The 20,934-nt window shown below is 36.0% G+C and overlaps 1 protein-coding gene across 1 annotated transcript; it reads right to left on the reverse strand.

Moving 5' to 3' along the window:
- Positions 1-18,620: 18,620 nt before the first annotated feature.
- Positions 18,621-20,077, reverse strand: LOC144558049 (serine/threonine-protein phosphatase 7 long form homolog). Its single transcript, XM_078306756.1, has 5 exons — positions 20,009-20,077; positions 19,516-19,913; positions 19,218-19,437; positions 18,773-19,134; positions 18,621-18,672 (listed from the first exon to the last, which is right to left on the reverse strand). The coding sequence occupies exons 1-5, from the start codon at positions 20,075-20,077 to the stop codon at positions 18,621-18,623; spliced, it is 1,101 nt and encodes a 366-aa protein (XP_078162882.1).
- Positions 20,078-20,934: the final 857 nt, after the last annotated feature.

Consider the following 20,934-nt stretch of genomic DNA (forward strand, 5'->3'; position numbering starts at 1 on the left):
AATGTGGAGAACAAGATGAACGGTTCGGATCGACCGTTAGAATTTTGAAAACTCGAATATTGAGCCGTAGCACCGTAGCCCTCTATGCTATCCATAGCACCCAAGCCTTGTTCTATATATATATATTACGATCAACTCGTACTATGGATTATATCTCTATTTATAATTTCAAATAATCGATTAAAACAGTTAAATGTGATCTTCTTATGAATTTGTACTTGAAATCTGAATTTTACATTTCTTGAATACTTCTACCTTTTTTAAGTAGATAGAAAAATCACTGCCTTCGAACGGTCCAGTTTGATCAAGTTATTTTATACTTATTTAAACAAAAAAAATCTAAACTATGTAAAATTCGGTCTCCGTGTATATTTTCATTTAAAGATGCATGCTTACTGATTCAGATTGATTATTTAAACTTTAAAAATAGAAATACATATTCACAGTACATATTGATATGTAATATCCATATTACCATAACCTCACTCGTAAAAAATCACATAATAAAAGGCATATTTGTCCCAAAAGTGTATTTAGAAATTTAAATAGTTCTCAATCATTTAACTGGTGGTGTGTAAACTAATTGATCCGACCATCTATAATTCATAATTTTCAAATTGTTATTTTTAACGGACCTACACTAGGGGTGGCAACGAACCGAACCGAACCGAACCGAACTTACCTTAGGTTTGAGTTTGGTTTGAATTAATTTCGAACCAAACCTGGTTTGATTCGTTTCGAATCGAATTAATTGCGAACTACACATTTTTCGAATCGAACCCGAATCGAATCACGAACTAAATTATTTTTTTAGCAGCCCTAGTTATAGTATATACATTATTTTTTTCTCGCGGGACAAAATTCAGATGACTTCCTTTTATTGGTATGAACTATGAAATAAATATTTTTAAGTTGAAAAATTGTTCATAAAAAAATACATCAGAGACGGCTTTCCTGGTATGAACTATGAGAGACGACCGAAGAGAGAGAGGAGAGACAGTCATCTAGGCCGGAGAGAGGAGTGACAGCCGGAGAGACAGCCAGTCGCCGAGAGCGTCGGCTAGATTTTAGAGCTAGAGGGAGAGTGAGTTAGGGAGAGGTGGAGAGAGAACTAGGTTATTGAGATTTGATAGCGAGGGAGTGTCGGTTAAGTTAAATTATGACTCTCTATCTTGGATTTTAATTTCATCAGGTAAATGGATGACCGGTGATTTTATGAGATTCGAACCACAAAAAAATCACGAACCTATTTCGATCGAACCAGGCTAGGTTTGAGTTTGGTTTGAATTAATTCCGAACCGAACCTGGTTTGGTTCGTTTCAATTCGAACCCATTTCGAATCAAATTAAACTCGAATCAAACCCGAATCAAATCCGAATCGAATCACGAACCTCGAATTTTTTTGCCAGCCCTAACCTACACCACATGATGAAATATCTGACATCAAGGGTGACATAAGCGTTTCCATGAGTTCAACTAAAGAAAGGTGTGTATAATCTAATATGGAATTATTCCAGCCATTTTTATTAATACTCAAAAAATAAAATTTAATTTTAAAAATAACCATCAGTTCTGTTTTTTTTCAAAAATAATCCAACCACCAGGCCCACGGGCGGCCCAAAATATTAGCAAACCGCCAGTACTACGGGCGGTCTCCCTGGGGACCAAACCGCCACCCATGGACGGTTTGCTAGGGGTCTTTAATCCCCGGGCGGTCTCTCCCTTCCTCTCTGTCTTGTCCTCCTCCTCTCCGCACCAGACGAACCCAGACCCAAAAAAAAAAATTCTCGCCGCCACCGGTGCTCCACCTGCCTCCACCACTGCTCTGCCCTCTCTCCACTCCCTCGATCTCTCTCTACCTTGCCGATGCTCCACTCACCTTCACCACCCGCCGTCTACCTCGCTGCACTGCCGCTCCTCTCTCTCGGGTAAGTTTTTGATTTGAATAAATTGAATATTAGTTGTAATTGTTGAATTCGAATCGATTTGATTCGATTCGATTGAATGTGATTGAATTCGATTAAATATGATTGTAATTGAATGCGATTAAATGTGTTTGTGAATGCGATTAAATGTGTTTGTGATTGCGATTAAATGTGTTTGTGATTGCGATTGCGATTGTGATTATGATTGTGATGAAATTAGTAGTTGTAATAAAAAAAATGATAGGGTTTTTGAACCAAAAAAAAAAAAATTAGGATACGTGATTGTTTTATGATTAATGTTAGGGTTGTGATTGTTTTAGGATTTTTGAACAAAAAAGAATGTTAGGATTAAAGATTGGTTTAGTTTTAGGGTTTTTGAACACAAAAAAATAGAATTTGTGATTGATTTAGGATATGTTAGGATTGTGATTGTTTTAGGATTTTTGGAAAAAAAATGTTATGATCAATGATTGGTTTAGTTTTAGGGTTTTTGAACCAAAAAAAAGAGGATATGTGATTGTTTTATGATTAATGTTCGGGTTGTGATTGTTTTAGGATTTTTGAACAAAAAAATAACGTTAGGATTAAAGATTGGTTTAGTTTTAGGGTTTTTGAACCAAAAAAAAATTGTGATTGATTTAGGATATGTTAGGATTGTGATTGTTTTAGGGGTTTTGGAAAAAAAAAATTAGGATTTGTGATTATTTCAGTATTAATGTTAGGATTGTGATTGTTTTAGGGTTTTTGAACAAAAAAAAATGTTATTTATTAATTGGTTATAATTAAAATTCATGTGTTAGTTAAATGTTATTTAGTAATTGGTTATAATTAAAATTCATGTCTTAGGGTTTTATAAAAAATTATTATAATCATTTTCTTTAAATAGATTTAATATAAAAATTTGTTTTGATTACTTTCAAGAAATATTTAAAGATAATTTTTTAAATATATATATTTTTTAAAGAAATATTTAGAAATATTTAAAGAAAATTTGTTTTGATTTCTTTAAATATATATATTTTTTAAATGTAGTATGCCCAGATCTAGACGGTGGGGAGCACGAGCTGCGCCTGCAGCTGGTCCAGATGCTGTCGATCCGACTGTAGCGGGCACGTCCTCGGTGGATCCGACTGGAGAGGGCCCGTCGTCATATGAGGATACGATTGGTAGGGGATTTGAGAATTCGATTGGAGCGGGTTCGTCGTCTCAGGCCGGTTTTACAGATGGCGTGCATGATCCTGACACATTTAGACCTCTTCTGTGGACCCATCATGTTAAGCACCGCGTCTCAGTGGCATCTCTTGAGGTACGTGATTTTTATACTTAATGTAAAAACTACTAAAAAAAGACACAATTTGAGTCTGACAAATTGGTAATAAATACAGGATGATGTCATGCTTACAGTGAGGCACCGCAGGTCTGAGATTCCGTTCGTTCTCCATAAAGAAATGCATCGATACATCTTGAACCTTGGGTTGTATCAGCTTGCAGTGATGCCGCAGAGTAAGATCGATCAGTTTCTAATGTACGGTCTAGCGGAGAGATGACGACCTGAGACCCATACATTTCATCTCCCGGTCGGGGAGATGACAGTCACCCTTGGTGATGTGAGCGCCTTATGGGGTTTACGTATCGATGGCGACCCCATAGGTGGCATTTCAGACCATCCAGACCTGCAGAGGATGATACCGGAGTTGTTAGGGTGTGATCCGAAGACACTGCAGAAGAAATTGAAGAAGACGAAGAAGGGGGACGATGAGGAGGAGTTCCGGTATTCTGGGTACTATATTTCTCTAAAGGCACTCCGGTCTCACTTCTTCCAGAATAAGATATTTCCTGAGACTGATGACATTGAGGCGGACAGGAGGTACCATTGCACTCTTTAAAGTAACTTAGTAATTCATCAACAAACTCAATTATTTATATTAATTATTTTATATTGCAGGTATACTAGGGCGTATGTGCTGGATCTATGTGGAGCTGTCATGTTCGAGGATTCCAGTGGTCACGCGGTTCCGATTATGTTTCTCTCCCTGCTGAGGGACTTGGAGAGAGAATCGAGATATAACTGGGGTGGAGCTGTCCTCGCCCACTTATATAGAGGCATGTGTCATGCTTGTCTGATAAGTCTATACTAATATACGTTGTTATTTACGGTTGGATAAGAAGCACCGAGATCTTATTTTAAGTTACATTTTCAGGTGAGGAACAAACAGATTTATGGACCGCTTCTTCTGCTCCAGCATTGGTCGTGGTCACATATGCCCGTAAATCGGCCAGTTATACCATTGCCACATCCCCGGTGGGGAGAATCTGACTCCGACACATTCCCCGCGTATGGTGCCAAATGGGGCCGTGATCACGATCATGAAGAGAAGGGCAAGGGGGTTTCTTACGTACGAGGTCAGCTCCAGATTCTCCGAGATGAGAATATCGACTGGTTTCCGTATCGCGCATGGTACCAGCGTAGATGGCTGAGCCGATTGACATTAGAGTAGACACGACTATGGTTTTATCGGGGACCGGTCATTTGTTTCTGGATAGTGGAGTATCACTACCCCGACCGGGTGTCTCGACAGTTTGGCTTGGATGCTTTCATCTCGGAGCACCCGCTGATGGGTAAGGATGATACCGACAAGTTTCATAAGTAAGTACTACCTACTTCATTTCATTATCACTTTAATAATGTCACCGTTTGTCTCATTTCTAATTAATTGTAATTGCAGGATGTCGCACAGTAAGGCCAAAGTCATCTGGAGCCAACATTTCAGCTTCCAATACTGCTGGGCTCGACATCCGGAGCAGCACTTATGGAGCCTGCCATCTACTGCATCATTGGGTGCTGGTCCCGGGAATCTGAGATACGCTGTCTGGTACCAGAGATGGGGCATGCCGTCAGTCTACCTGACGGGCCATTATGGCGACACCCTTAGACGTAGACTGATGGATTCATCTGGCAATTACATGCCTTGGGGTCCGATCAATGCTCGTGCGGTAAGTACAACTGAAACATATTTTAATTAAAAATTACAAATTTTAATTACTTACTGCTATCGTAATCATGTTGTGCGCAGCTGTTGACAGCTATGAGAGGATTTGGACACAGCCTGGTGTGTATGGCGAGGGATGCTTGGCGATACATAGGATGTCAAATGCTCGAGCACACTGCACCAATCGTGGAGACAGACGGTTTTGAAGGCCGCTTCGTTGGCATGCTGCGCGATTCTGGAGAGAACATCAATTGGCGGGAGATACAGAAGACGCCGCGAAATCCAGATTATCAACCAGAGGCTATCTACGCCTATGATATGCCGCCACCTCCTGCAGGTAATTAGAAGTTAATATTAAAAATAGGATACACACAATGGTTTTATTTTTCTCGAATTGTTTGTTCTAACTCAGTTAACTTTCAATTATGCAGATGATGACTCCGGTTGGGCGTTCCACCACTGGGTGTTATCAACTAAAGGATGGAACGCTTATAGAAATAAATATGGAGTTCCGGTAGAGCTTGGGCCGGTCAGTTACCGCTTTATATTATTTATTACGGAGTTCCTTGTATGTAGCAAATCTAACATTTTTTTAATTTAGGATGGAGCACCTTGTTGGAATGCCAATCCCAGTTTTAGCATGAATGATCTGCCCCCGTTCGATACAGATGCAGAGGTGACTGGCTCCCACAGACGGCGATATGGAGTGGAGATGGAGCACGACTTTGAGGCTGGTGGGAGTACATCTCAGACTACATATGGCTTTGTCTTTGCATTATTTGGCGCACCACCTCCTTCTACATATCCTCCAACATGGGAGCAAGATACATGGGAGCAGCGTACAGGCCTGGCCGATGCGCAGTCAGCCGATTTCTTTGATCCATGGGCAACCGGTACAGATACGAAGCACATGTATGCAGAGAGACCGGGTGGAGGATATGAGGATATGGGAGAGGAGAGTGGAGAGGAGGACTTAAGAGATGTGAGTCCGCAAGGGCAGATACAGAGGTGTGTGCAGCCGCACCGGGAGGGCAAAGGCGTAGAGGATCCTAGGTTGTCTCTATCCGGAAGGAAACGACGAGGATGATTGCAGAGTTTTTATTATTGTGATATAGTTCTGACTCTGACTGTAATATTTCGACTTTGGCATTCATGTTGGCATTATGTTTTTGGCATTATGTTGTTTGCACTTTACATTTCATCATTTCTATTCGAACAAAAACAACTTATTAGTTACAAAAATTATGTTGTTTTGCTTATGTGAACTGATTGATTTGGTTTGAACTAAGTTATAAACTTTAATATCGTTTTTTTATTGTATTGCTGAACTTTAATAATACATAAAATTCATAAAATCCAGATACAGTACAAAATAATACAATACTGTCGAGTCCATAAAATAAAACAACATAAAATTCATACAACAACAACCAGTTCAAACATAGCAATTATACAAACTGTTACAATTCAAACATAAAACATTACAACAACATACAATTCAGACTAAGCCTTACGAGCTGAGGAACTTGCTTCCTTCTTTTCCTCAGTCTGATGGACACACGCAGGACACTCACACTTAGTGAGACGAGCGTCATTCACCGGATCTGGATACGGGTCCATGCAATTGGGGTCAACAACTTTGCCACATTTATAACAAAAGAGCATATCCACCATATCTCCCTTTACGTCACATAAGCAGCACTGTCCCCATCCAGGGGGAGGGACCCTGTCTACCCAGCCTTCCATCAGCATTTTTCTAATTGATGGATCAATAGTGCTCAGAAATTCTTCATTATTTTTGGGTGAAAACATTTTTTCCAAATTCCTCATCGTGTAGACTTCAGCCGTCCAAAAATTATTAATAAGTGTTCTTTTTTCTTCACGTTCGGTTTGAGTTCTTCCTCTATTTTTTTCAACTTTGGGTGCCATTGTAACTAGGGTTTCAAATGATAGTAATGGATTAGACTTGTATTGATTCTAAATAAGGAATGGATTAGACTGATTGAACAGTAATGGATTAGACTAATTGAACAGGAATCAACGGCTATTTAGAAAATAATTAAAAAATATTAAAATTATTAAAAAAAAATTAAAAATAATAAAAATATTAAATTACCTGTAGCTGTAGTCGCCCTGAAAATCACCGGAAATCGCCTTCAACTCTTTCTCTCTTCTCTCTGCCTTTGAGGTGGGGGTGGTAGAATGAGTTTGGAGTGAGGAGAGAGAAAAAATCGGGTTAAATAGGCACGGTATGAACCCCTAGGAGACCGCTTGTGTGTGTGTGTGTGTGGGTGGGGGGGGGGGGGGGGGGGGGGTTTGATATACATGCAATTTACTTGAAATATATTGATATGCATGCAATTTACTTGAAAAAAAAATATAGGCATATTTTTTTTTTCAAAAATATTGATATACATGCAATTTACTTGCAAATATATATATATATATATATATATATATAGTACGGCTAACGCGCTTCCTCTAGCATATGGGCCGAAATGCTTCCGGTGGAAAGTTGAAATTTCAAAATCCAAAAATTCGATCTGAACCGTTCATCTTCTTCTCCATATTAATATCTGCTTGGAGACCAAATTTTACATTTTTCTGAAATTTTTTACTATTTATTAAGCCATTTTGAAAATCGCTGATCCAACGGTAACTTCTGATTTTTATTGTTTGGTAAGCCACCGTTGGATCAGCAATTTTCAAAGTGGCTTAATAAATAGTAAAAAATTTCAGAAAAATGTAAAATTTGGTCTCCAAGCAGATATTAATATGGAGAAGAAGATGAACGGTTTAGATCGACTTTTTGGATTTTGAAATTTCAACTTTCCACCGGAAGCATTTCGGCCCATATGCTAGAGGAAGCGCGTTAGCCGTACTATATATATATATATATATATATACATATTTAAAAAAAATATATTGATATACATGCAAAAAAAAAATATGCAATTTTTAAACAAATATTGATATACTTCAAAATAATTTGTATTGATGTCATCCGGGTGGGAATTTACTGTGTACCAAACTGGCTGGGGAGGGGGGGGGGGGGGTTTCCTCCCTAGCAGACCGCCTATGGGTCAGGCGGTTTGCTTATTTAGTGGGCCGCCCGTGGGCCGCCCGTGGGCCTGGCGGTTGGATTATTTTTGAAAAAAAATAGAACTGATGGTTATTTTTAAAATTAAGTTTTATTTTTTTAGTATTAATAAAAATGGCCGAAGTTATTCACCTATAAGCTTTGACTAATGAGATGGTCACTGGCTAGCTTCCAAAACAAGCATTTTTCACCAGGGGTTATCCCAAAAATTCAAATTTATGCCTTGCAAGTCAGGATACAAGTCAAACTATCATTTTAGAGACATCATACTGGAGAGATTTTCAAACTATCGTTTTAAATGGATAAATTTATGTCCTTCCATTCATATTTATCTTTATCACGCCAGATTCTTTTATACCTGATTATAATTAATTAATTAAATTTACAGGACCCATTGAAATACTTTCGAATTTTCGATGCTGTCACCCGGATACAATCCATTTATCTGTCTCATCAATGCCCCATCAACACCGTCCAGTGTTATAAAATACAGTTTCTGTGTAGTATGCGGAAGGCCACCGTATACCACATATATGGTATACAACTGCATATGCGAATTTTTATGTGGATTTATATATACGGATTTTACAAAATAAGAAGGAATATGCTAGCATGCTATGCATAGCATAGAGCCCCTCCATGCAACGCCTTGGATTTTGACTTTTCAAAATCCTAACGGTCGATCCGAACCGTTCATCTTGTTCTCCATATTAATATGTATTTGCAGACCAAATTTTACATTTTTTTGAATTTTTTTACTATTTCTTTAGATTTATTGAAAATCGCTGTTTTTTTATGGTCCAGATTTGCTGAAAACAGCGATTTTCAATAAATCTAAAGAAATAGTAAAAAAATTTAAAAAAATGTAAAATTTGGTTCCCAAACACATATTAATATGGAGAACAAGATGAACGGTTCGGATCGACTGTTAGGATTTTGAAAAGTCAAAATCCAAGGCGTTGTATGGAGGGGCTCTATGCTATGCATAGCATGCTAGTATATTCCAAATAAGAATTCATATATATTTGGAAACATAATCTCACAACAAGAATAAGAATACGCATGTTTGTAGAACTATTTTATATCCATTATTCTCTAATATAAAACCAACATACATATATAAGAATACACAACAGCAAGATCATATGTGGTATATGCAGTTCATATGTGGTTCATATGCGGTATGTGATCAAAATTATGCGTCCGAATATGCGTGGACCGCATATTAATTTTCTATGCGGTTCGGAACCGCATACGCATATGCGGCCGCATAAGCCGCATTTTGTTACACTAATCCCGTCAATTAACTTGGCACAAATTATTTGATACTGTGAATATATAATCCAGGGTTATTTTTATGTTCCAATCATGTTTCATATTTTTATTTTTATTTTTGAAATTAAAAAAATTTGATCAGAACAGCTCAATATTATTTTTATATTAAAATGTGCTTCGAGATGTAATTTTATATTTTTTTAAGCTTTTTTACTATTTATTTATATAAGTACAAAATCATTATTTTTCAGAAAGTTCAATACCATTCAAAATATGTGATTTTGTATCTATTTAAAAAAAGTCAGGAAAAGAGTTTCCCAAAAATGTAAAATTTGTCTCAAAACACGATTTAGTAAGAAGATCATGTTGAGTAGTTTACACTACAGCAAAACATACTTTCTGCGACCGGTTTTCTGGTTGCAGAAATTTATGGCGCCGGTCGCAGAAGACATTGTCGCAGATATTCTCCCGATGACATCACCGGTCACTGAATGATGTCATCCGGTTACTGATATTTTATCTGCGACCAAATTTTTTGGTCGCTGTTGTTTTTTGTTGACGTCATGAAAAGCTATCAGAGACCAGTGGAACCGATCTCTGATACCCAAAAACCGGTCGCAGATGCTCCTATCAACATTTTTTTTGTATATTTTGTTATTTACATTTCTCCATGACATTTCAACATACAACATTACATCAAATAACACAAATAAGACAACAGCTAACATATTAATTCCACATTAATTCATATCACATTTACTAAATAACACAATAATAATACAACATTATCTAAATATCACATTTTGACAATACTAATTACATGAGCTAATTCCACAAACACTAAAATCTTCTTGTGACATAGAATTAATTGATAACCTGGTCATGAAGGTTCTTGTTGACAAGCTGTAGGTGGTCTGTCTGAAAAAAGATGCAATTACATCTGTTACATCATAATAAATTCTGTATAATATGCTGTTTTTATATTTTTGAAAAGTCTTAACTTTGAAAATAGTTAGAAAATAGCAGAAAAATCCAAATGGAGAAAACTTTGGCTCTAAACCACTTGTTTTTCTGTCCTCTATCTAAATGTGTAAGTGGATTTTGGATTTAGACTTTTGATCAGCCTGCACTGGCTGATCTGTCACAGGAGGTCAAGAAAGGATCGTAGCCAACTTTAGAAATTCATTCCAAGAGTTTTACTAAGCCAAATTTAATGTTATTTATATGAAAATCCTCAGGACATGGTGTTCTATATGCTGGTAAAGTTTCATAAATTTTGGGGCTTCCTAACTATACCAAACAGTAGCCTAAACACAGGGGTAAACTGGGAACAGTGCTGTCATTTTTGCTGTTTTTTCCCATTTCAAAGGCTGAACTTCAAAAATTCATTAAAAATAGCAAAAAAAATCCAAATTGATCAAAATTGAAGCCTAAACTGCATGAAATTAAATCCTCTATCTATCTGTCCTATTTATTTTACCAGAATCAGAGTTTATGTTCTCTGATTTGCCAGTTTTCAACAGAAGGGTATTTTTGACCCAAGGCTATTAAAATTTAAGTTCAAACATAATTAAATTCTAGTCTTCAAGTATTGAGAATCACAAGTTAACCGTACCTTATTCCAATTTTAATAAAGAAAAAATAAATTGGTTTGTACCTTTGCCTTTTCCAAGTTAACAATCTCTACCTTCTCGGACTCATAGTTCGTCCTTATATCATTAATTAATTGCCTACAAAAACAAAGTGAAGTTATCTCATTAGCAATCTACAAATCAGCAAAGATACATATTCATGCATTCTACCCTTTTACCCTTCCATTTAGTATAATCAATCATTTCCAATGGTAAGAAATTCGACCAAAGATTGCATAAAAAATAAAAGAGGCCCCCAAATTTCTCTTCGCCAGCAGTATCCCATCAATAGAACCGAATCTTCCCACAATTTGTGTGAAAATCCAAGGGATGCACCTCAACTCCAATCGTAGCTGTAAGAATTATAATCCAGGATCAAAATTTGAATATCTACTAGAGACAAAAGAAATGAAAGAAACGAACCACTTTTTAAAATAATAAGGCGAGAGTCATGATGCGCCAGGTGCTGTGCGACGCGGGATGGAGGTTCGACGCCTGGTGCCGTGCGAGGGAGAGGGAACCCTAACGGCACCTGGTGTTGTGCGACGCGAGATGGAGGTGAGCGGAGGAGAGAAGCAGAGAGAGAGAGAGAGAGAGGCGATCGATTTTGGAAACGGATTTGAGGTTCCGATCAAAATTTGAAGAAGGGTTCCAATTAATTGGGGTTCTGGCGCGCAGAAAAGAAAGGTTCCGGCGCCAGCGCATTTTATTCCAAAATTTCACCGATTAACCCAAAAAAAAAACACTTTCAACGACCGGCGACATTCTCGGTCGCTGAAAGTTTGGTCGCCGAATTTTGGGTTAATTTCTTATTTTTTTGAAGAAATTTAGTATCAGCGACCCGCGACATTCCCGGTCGCTGATACCGGTCGCAGAAATTTTGTTCTGCTGTAGTGTTATATTGACTGTTTGTGTCACACCTTTGATTCAGAGGTGCGACGAATCTACAGCGTCTATTTTTCATAACAATATATGTAACATAAGGTATGAATCTTTTTATGCATTGCCAATATCATCCATTATATTTTTGCCATATCCCAAATAATTAACAAGAATTACATGGCACTAATAGTGGATGATGCTAGAGAAATATTATATGCATCATGTCAGATAAAGTAACCCCAAATTTCATATATTTAGGTGGCCCTACCGTCAATTATAACCCGGAATTATTTCTTTGACTTCGCATAATGAACCTAAAACCTATAAGGGGAAACGAATGAGAAATAATAAATTATTTCTCAGTGCTAATTGCTACTCATATTATTGGATTCGAAGAAAATCCATATTCAGAATGACATCACCGCACGAGAAACAAATAGGTCTTTCCATAATGACGAATGCAAATGCTCAATAACAATATCTAATTGAACAACAAAAATTATATAAATAAATCAGAACTCTAAGAATCTTATCAGAATAAATGGTTTGGCTTAAAATATTTTAAACCATATAGTCTGGTAACGTTTGGGACCTAATATTTACAACCACTATGTCTGGTAACATTTGGTTTCTTAACTTTATAATTCCTAGTCTGGTAACACTGACAGATACCATAACATGTATATGTCGTGTCAAGCTTATACTGTTATAACTATCCTTACAATTGATCAACGGAAACAATACGAAATTAATATCACAATACTGTCATTATCGAAAAGAAAATAATCGATAAGACAGTTGCCACAGTTCATTAGTCTTGCAGTCACAAATTTACATTTATTCAGTAACCCCTACCCAACCGGTATTAGGTTCAGTTGGGGCTATTCACCATATGCACATAAGGGTCTTGGAGTAAAGTTTAGTAGCTAGCTAGACTTTACGATATATTAATCCCTTTTCTCCACTATATGGATGTTCAAGAATTTCAGTATTCAAATATTCAATCAATTCAATCACCGTGGTCTCAATCAATTATTTGTAATAATAATCAACTAATCGATAAACAATATCAATATGACAGTCAACACCTGTAAGTCAATTTCAATTGTATTGGGCTATGCATATGATGCAACAGTTCAATCAATGCAGTCAATCAAATATTCACAATGCACAGTGAGTTACGATTTAATTTTTAGTTATGAATCTCAGACCAATCCAATAACCTTGCACCTTATAATGTAGACAAATAGAGCAATCAGTCATGCATATGAATTGTTCCTCGTAGTCCCATCAAATTTTGCTCCATCAATACTGATGCCTATAGCATGATAACATTTACTTCATTATTACTTACAAAATAAAACACAAATTTATGTGTCACTTAACGACCTGCTAGATTATCTTTGTGAATTTTTGTTTTTTCTTTGTAAATAGTTTTTGAGATTGCTTTAGAATTATATATTATTTGTAGTTCTCAAGTACTAATGAGAGAAAAAAAAATGTAAGGTATCATAAAATAGGATAATTATAATTTTCCCCACCTATCTATTCTCCATTTCATCCCCTAACTAACTTTCTATTTTAACTATAACTACTATTTCTAACAACATTTATTTATTTCCTCTTTCTCCCTTTCTCTTCCACCTTCATTTTTCTCTTTCACCTCCATCTTCTTCTCCCACCTCCGCCTCCGCCTCCCACCTCCCTCTCTCACCTTCGCCTCCCACACCTCACCTCCGCCTCTACCTCCCTCTCCCACCTTAGCATCCCACCTCCTTATCCGCCTCCGTTTTTCCATTGATAAGCTCGATTCCCTCCCTCTCCCACCTCCCACCCTCTCTCACCTCGAAATGGTAAATATAATAAGCTCCTTCCCTCTTACACTTTCATATCGGTTTTTTCCCTCTATGTCTGCTGCTCCCGCTCCAGCGAACGTTCTGTTGGAGATCATCCGTCACTCCATCCCAATCAAGCACGCCTCTGCTAGGAATGAATACTTCAACGTGTATGAATGAATACTTCAATGTGTATGAATGAATACTAGAGCACATCTCTACCGGGTCAGATCCGTCACTGTCGATCGTATCAAAATAATTTTGTATATGTATATGCAATTAATCCCTTTCATGTTTATGTTCCCCTTCCTCATGAAGTAGCGAGTTTTGCAAAGAACAAAGCTTTATTAATGGTGAATTAGGCCACTGCGTATTAAATAAATGACATAAAAATAAATTTTGAAAAAAAATAGAGATATATGAATGAATACTTCAATGTATATAAATGAATACTTAATATCTTAGGTATGAATACTTACGTGACAAGATATTAATACTTGTGCAACGGACAACTCGAAAGTATGTCATCATAGATCTCATTTGAAAGATAAAATTGTGTAGAAAACGTTCGTGGTTTTAGATTTGCAAAATTCTTCACAGATCGTCAGAAATATTGGTTAGATTGAACGGAGAAAAAAAAACTCACCTCTAAAAATGTGTAAAAGATGGATGAGTGATGTGTCCAGTTTTTATATTTGCACTTACACGACGAGAATTAATATTTTCTCGATAAGAGATGAATACTTGTGCAACGAACAACTCGAAAATATGTCATCATGGATCTCATTTGAAAGATAAAATTGTGTAGAAAATGTTCGTGGTTTTAGATTTGCAAAATTCCTCATAGATTGTCAGAAATATTGGTTAAATTGAACGGAGAAAAAAAATCACCTCTAAAAACGTGTAAAAGATGGATGAGTGATGTGTCCAGTTTTTATATTTGCACTTGCACGACGAGAATGAATATTTTCTCGATAATGATGAATACTTGTACAACGGACAATTCGAAAGTATGTCATCATGGATCTCATTTTAAAGATAAAATTATGTCAAAAACATTCATAGTTTTAGATTTGCAAAATTTCTCACCGATCGTCAGAAATATTGATTAGATTGAAAAAAAAAAATTCCACATCTAAAAACGTGTCCAGTTTTTTTTTTAAATACTTGATATATTAGGGATGAATAATTGATGTGTTATAGATGAATACTTGATGCATTATAAATGAATACTTGCGCACGCCAGTTGTAAAATCTTTCAAATATTATGTGGTCTCCAAATAGTAAGTGGTCCCCCTAAGTAGTTAGTAGTTATTGAAGTAGTTAATGACTGGGGGATGAAATGGGAGATAGTTATGGGGGATAGCTAGGTGCTCCCCATAAAATATTGTACATGAAAATTAGCAACCATAGTATATTTCAATATATTTTTGGTAATTTCGGTGCTCATGTATAATCTGATCAGGAAACTCTAATTACTTATCTCAACGGTCCTTAAATTTGTAGCACCAGATTTGTTTATGTTTTGCATAACGGAAGCAAATCTGCTGCGATCCTATAGAATCGCAGGGTCCTGCAATTCCAATTTCAACCCTTCATTTATTACATTGTATGAATCTTAAAAAGAGAGTTTTTATACACGGATCTCAAAATATATGAACGGTTGAGATTAAAATTGCAGGGACCCTGCGATCCTGTAGGATCGCAGCAGATTTATTTTCTTAAATAACAGGGTCAACTGGGATGCAATATCTTCTACTCAGAAATTATTTGGTCTTAATACCATATTTTCTGTCCAATACTCATTTACTTTGGCTATGTCTTGGAAGAAATAAACAAATGGGAATACAAACCCAATTGTTCTCATTAATTGTTATGCAAGAAAATTTGTGATGTTGAATTTAGAGGGGTATATTTAATTTTTTTTATCAATAATGTATTGGATTTGGAAGGACCTATTTGTGACGTGAATTTTCATCTTATTTGTTTCATCATTCCAATTAAAGTTGCAGCTTGTTTACATATTTGTTTCCTTTATTAACTTGTGAATAATTATGACAGAATTAATTAAAACAAATAAGGAAGAGGGAACATGACGATAAAATAGATATTTAGAGAGAAAAATTTCTCTCAGTTCTCAAAATTTTTCTCAGCTCTCAAAATTACAATTGATGTCCTCAATATAGCACTCCCCAACGGGTAGGCATATCAACACTACACACGTTTATATTAACACAACAATTTTATAAAAATTTAATGTATGGACAATTTTAACCCTCATTAAATGTTTCTCTAACTACCATTTTTTTCATAATGTAATTAATATAGTGATCATTAAATTATTTGGTTTCCATAATTACTAGATTTTTTTCTCTTTTTTTTTATATTTTGCATTCATATAAAATCAAAAGCTACATAAATTTATTGATCTTTCCTTTTTCTCATAACTCATGGTACGTATTTAACTTTTTTTGTAAATTTATTTTTTATATATTAAGATACACTTGCTTTAATATATGATATATTCCAACTCAAATATTTTTTTTAATTTTTTATATTTTATTCTTCTTTATTTTGATACTCATAATCTATTAGTATATTTTAATTAAAATTGTTAGCAATTTTTTTTATTGATGTTTTGTAATTAATTTATATTAGTTAATTGAATAGATCTATCAATCCCCTAACTTATCAAAAGAAAACCTTGAAAATTAAGTTTTGAATTATGTAAATGAAAGCAATCGACTTCTTAATTTGAAGTTTGAAAATCGTGATGATATACTTCTTGTTGTTCGTAATTTATATGGTGCTAAAGGCTATGTATGCTAACAATTTGCGGATTGCGACCAAATAAATTTGTTAGTTTGTAGTCTTTTGCTGTACTTTTAATTTATTATTTTAATTATAAGTTGAATGTCAAATTATTCATGATAATTTGCATTCAATATGTTTTTTATATAAATAATAATGTTGTTTTCTTAGTGTTATTGCGTAAAAAAAGAAGATAAAATGTTAATAGACAATTTTTTTATAGTAGATTTTAAATATTTTTTTTGTGAAGTCGTATAAAATAAATCGATATATACAATGTTGAAATTTTTTAATAATGTAATAAAATCAATTCACTGTTGTAATTTTCTCAAAATATCTTAAACGTTTGATTAAAATAAATAATGAATACTTATTATACGATAACATAAAGTTTATAAACATATTTTATTGTAACTTTTAAGGAACATATTTTAAAATAATATATGATAAAATACATATTTTTTATAAAGTAACATACTTTATAAAACATAACTTTTTAAGAAAAAACAATTATGTGCTAATATATGAGAGAGAATTGGTTTCTAAAGGAAACACTTAATGAAGAGTAAAATTGTCTATATAGTAAAATATTTTGATGATATTGTGTTAATATAAAATTAAGTTGTTTTAATATCACCGTTTTTTTTAATACCACCCAAATAAATCGGAATAAAATAAATACCACCTGATTTAATAAATTTAAGATTCCGCCACGTTCGCAAAATGAATTTGCGTACCGACCCGTTTTCAGACCCGTTCACAAAATAATTCTGCGAATCGACCCGTTTCCGACTGACCCGTTCGGACCGATCCGTTCACAAAACCATTTTGCGGACCGACCCGCGAACCCGTTTCCGACATGACCTGCCCGCCCGACCCGCTCCCGATGATCCGTTCGCAAAATGGTTTTGTGGACGGATCCGTTCACAAAATGGTTGTGCGCACTCATAACTTTAGCATATATATACACATCAGATCGATTATGTTTCCATTCATTCTTCACCAAAGGTAGCAGCAAAGGTGCGTTTGTTTCCATCCCTTTTTTAAAAAAATTATTTTTTTTAGTATTATTTAATTTAGTACATTATTTTGTAATATTAGGTTCATTAAATCGATTATGATTGGAATTGCTTGTTATTTTGGTGGTGAAGTATTACAAGGACCAAATGGCGCTTATTATAGCCACCAAATACCGAGAATGTTCAATATCGGCTTAGGTTTGGATTTTAGGGGTATAAATAGGGAAGTGTACCAACAACTCGGTATTGACCACTGTAATTATGAACTGGTAATTTCCGCGAGAATCAATATTGGCCAAGGCAACCAAACATGGTTTCAACAGCTTCCGGTACAAGACGATAGCAGCTGGGGGTTATATGTCAATATGACAATGAATATGACCACCCCTTTCAAGTTCTTAGAGTTATATGTGGTAGCCAACCCCAGACAAAACCCTAGACAGAACTCCAGACAGAACAACAGACAATTGTTGCAGTTGACTCAGGGTTTGGGGCTCGAGCAATCTGTAGCGGGTCCTAGTCAGGCCCCATCTGTAGCGGGTCCTAGTCGAGCGCCATCTGTAGCTGGCCCTAGTAGGGTCCAATCTGACAGGGGTCGATCCCCAATTCCATCCTCGTCCTCTAGCCGAGTCCAACCTGAGAGGGACCAATCTGAAACTCCAGAACGACTTTATTATGGTGATAATACGGACGAGGATCTTGAAGAAAGGGAGGCAGAGGCTAATTGGGATGATAATGGGAACGGTGGAGTATCAGATCACAGTGATGAGGATAGTGGTATTCCTGTGCTTGGTAGACGGAAGTGGCCTATAGTGGATCATGGGGAAAGACATCCGTTTGAGCAATTTCATGACACATCAGGATTTGAAGAGGCTGATATCTCTTTTTTTGTGACTTGTGAGGTATGTTTGTTAATTTATATTTAATTTTAATTTAATTATTAAATTGTTGTTATTAAATTGATGTTGTTTAATTTTTGTTGTTTCTTTTGTAAATTAAAAGGGAGAGAAACATCAATTGTCTGAGGGGATGACATATGACAGCAAGGATAAGATGAAAGATACAATTAACCACTGGCACATTCAACAAAACTGGCGTCCTTTGTGATAGGATCTGGGACTGGAAAAAACTGGGCCATACCAAACTGTCTCATTACCCGTCCAGGGTAATAATGCTCAACAACCTGGTAGTAGATAAGCGGCACCTGCAAATATAAAAGTCTAAGTTCCAATTGTAAACTACAATATGTTTATTAAATGTAGACTAGAAAATAAATAAATAAATTCACTCGCACCTGAGCAAACCAGTATTTTCGCTCGCGATTGCAGATCAAAGGAAGTTTTGTAAGGAAAGAGTAAGGTTCTTCATCTTCTCCATAAACTGTGACGCGAAAATCATACGGCCTCCACTCGACATGTAGATCTGGAGTCATCTGCTCGAATTGAGTTTTGAAAAAGAAAACTCCTGAAGGCTTGCCGTGAGGGGTCGCGACAAAGTTCTTTCTAGCGCAGAATCTCTGAGCATACGCAGGACATGTCTCCCCGTCCGGATGACCCCAGTTTGGAGCCCAACCGGCCTCTAGTGGTTGCGGACGACCAAATGAAAATCTCGTCCACGACCAATGCTGAAGGAGACCAATCGGTCCGTACAGACCAGCTTTGTCGATCTATTTTTATACAAGTTGCGGTTATTTTTAATTCAATAAGAGAAAACAATTTATTTACAAAAAGAAGAGAAAGTATTTTATACCCGGCACGCAATGCATAAGGCTCGGTATAGACATGCCAAGACCGCTGCCCCCCAATTCATCTGTGGAGGGTCTGCCAAGTCCCTTAGCCACTGGAGCATACAAGCAGGGACGGTGTTTCCAGAGGAATCTGGAAACAACCAACAAGAGAACAGCTCCATTATGTAAGCCCGTGTCCACCGATCTATCATCTCCTCAGACGCCTCTTCTTCCAATTTACCACTACAAATACGAACTAATTTAGTACAGGGTATGAAACATCACAATCAAAAACTTACTATTAGAAAAAATGCAACTTACTTGAATGCCGCCCGCAAAGAAAGGATACTAATGTCATTCTTCGATGCAACCTTCGACCTCTTGAGGGACCTTTCCTTCATCAGGTTGGGTCCCAACAGTTCTTCAACGTCCTTTGTGAAGTCCCCGTACTCCACACCCGTCACAGCCCGTCCAGTAATAGGTAGTCCCCAGAGACAACTGACATCCTGCAGAGACACTGTAATCTCTCCAACGGGCAGGTGGAATGTGTGTGTCTCTGGCCGCCACCTCTCGACTAACGCAGATAGAAGAGCGACATCTGCGACAATGGGGGTCAGCTGTGAGACATGCCACAGACCTAAACTCTTCAACGCGGGAGCATAACGCTCGTCGTAGAGGATACTCATCTTATTGTTCCGCGTCCCCGTCAAGGTATGAGCCTGCATTTAATTTCAAAACATACAAACATATAACTTACCTATTTTTATCTAAATGAAAATTAAAATAATTTGCATTTCTCAAAACGTAAACTTACATATGCGTTTCTGATCTTGTGCTCCTCGAATTTATACCAGCAAAGAGGGCTGATACTCTCTTTCGTCATATTTGGAAATATGTTTCGGGCCAGTGATAAATCCAACTGTAAATCATCTTGCGTACGGTTTTCATTGGTACCGCTGGTTGACGCCATACTAATATCAAATTTATCAATTTTGTCAATTTTGGCCTCTTTATTTAATTTCAAACAGTACAAATATCTATGGTAATTCAATAATATATCACCATTCTTGGATGAATCGGTAAAAAATCATACAATCTACGCTGATTCAGAAAAAAAAAATTCCAAATTGGTCCATTTCCACTCTAATATATTACAATTTTTGGACATTTCTAAATTTGTCGATTTCTAAATTGGTACATTTCTAAATTCTAAATATAATTTATAAATTCTAAATACAATTCACAATTCTAAATTGGTCTAAATACACAAATATTTTGATATCCAACTTAACTAAACTAAAATACTATTTTGATTTAATTTACAATATACTACAACATACGATTTTGGTCTAATTTACACAAGTATCTACAATTTTTTTTTAAAAATGGTCTAATTTACAATATAATACTATTTTGGTACCTACCTAAATTATACTACTTAAACTAAACTAAACTAGTTAATTAAATTAAACTAAACTAAACTAATTAATTATACTTAAACTAAACTACTTAATTAAATTAAACTACTTAAATAAATTAAACTACTTAAATAAATTAAACTACTTAAATAAATTAAACTACTTAAAATAAAAAATGACATTTACCTTTTTTTTCCGTCAGGTGCGCAGACAGAGGAGCGGCTTGGTAAAAAAAATGCCACTGTCATTCCTTTTATCCGGATGCACCACGTTCGCCAAACCATTTTGCGAACGGGTCATCGGGAGCGGGTCGGGCGGTAGC

The sequence above is a fragment of the Carex rostrata genome, chromosome 8 (genome assembly GCF_964058835.1).
Source record: "Carex rostrata chromosome 8, lpCarRost1.2, whole genome shotgun sequence".
Taxonomy (NCBI): Eukaryota; Viridiplantae; Streptophyta; class Magnoliopsida; order Poales; family Cyperaceae; genus Carex; species Carex rostrata.

Bases quoted from the DNA above. Each gene is read 5' to 3' on its own strand.
- LOC144558049 (XM_078306756.1), bottom strand. From the start codon at position 20,077: ATGACGAAAGAGAGTATCAGCCCTCTTTGCTGGTATAAATTCGAGGAG. The intron at 19,914-20,008 runs GTAAGTTTACGT...AATTAAATGCAG, and splicing joins ACAAGATCAGAAACGCATAT to GCTCATACCTTGACGGGGAC. The intron at 19,438-19,515 runs GTAAGTTGCATT...TCGTATTTGTAG, and splicing joins TCTTTGCGGGCGGCATTCAA to TGGTAAATTGGAAGAAGAGG.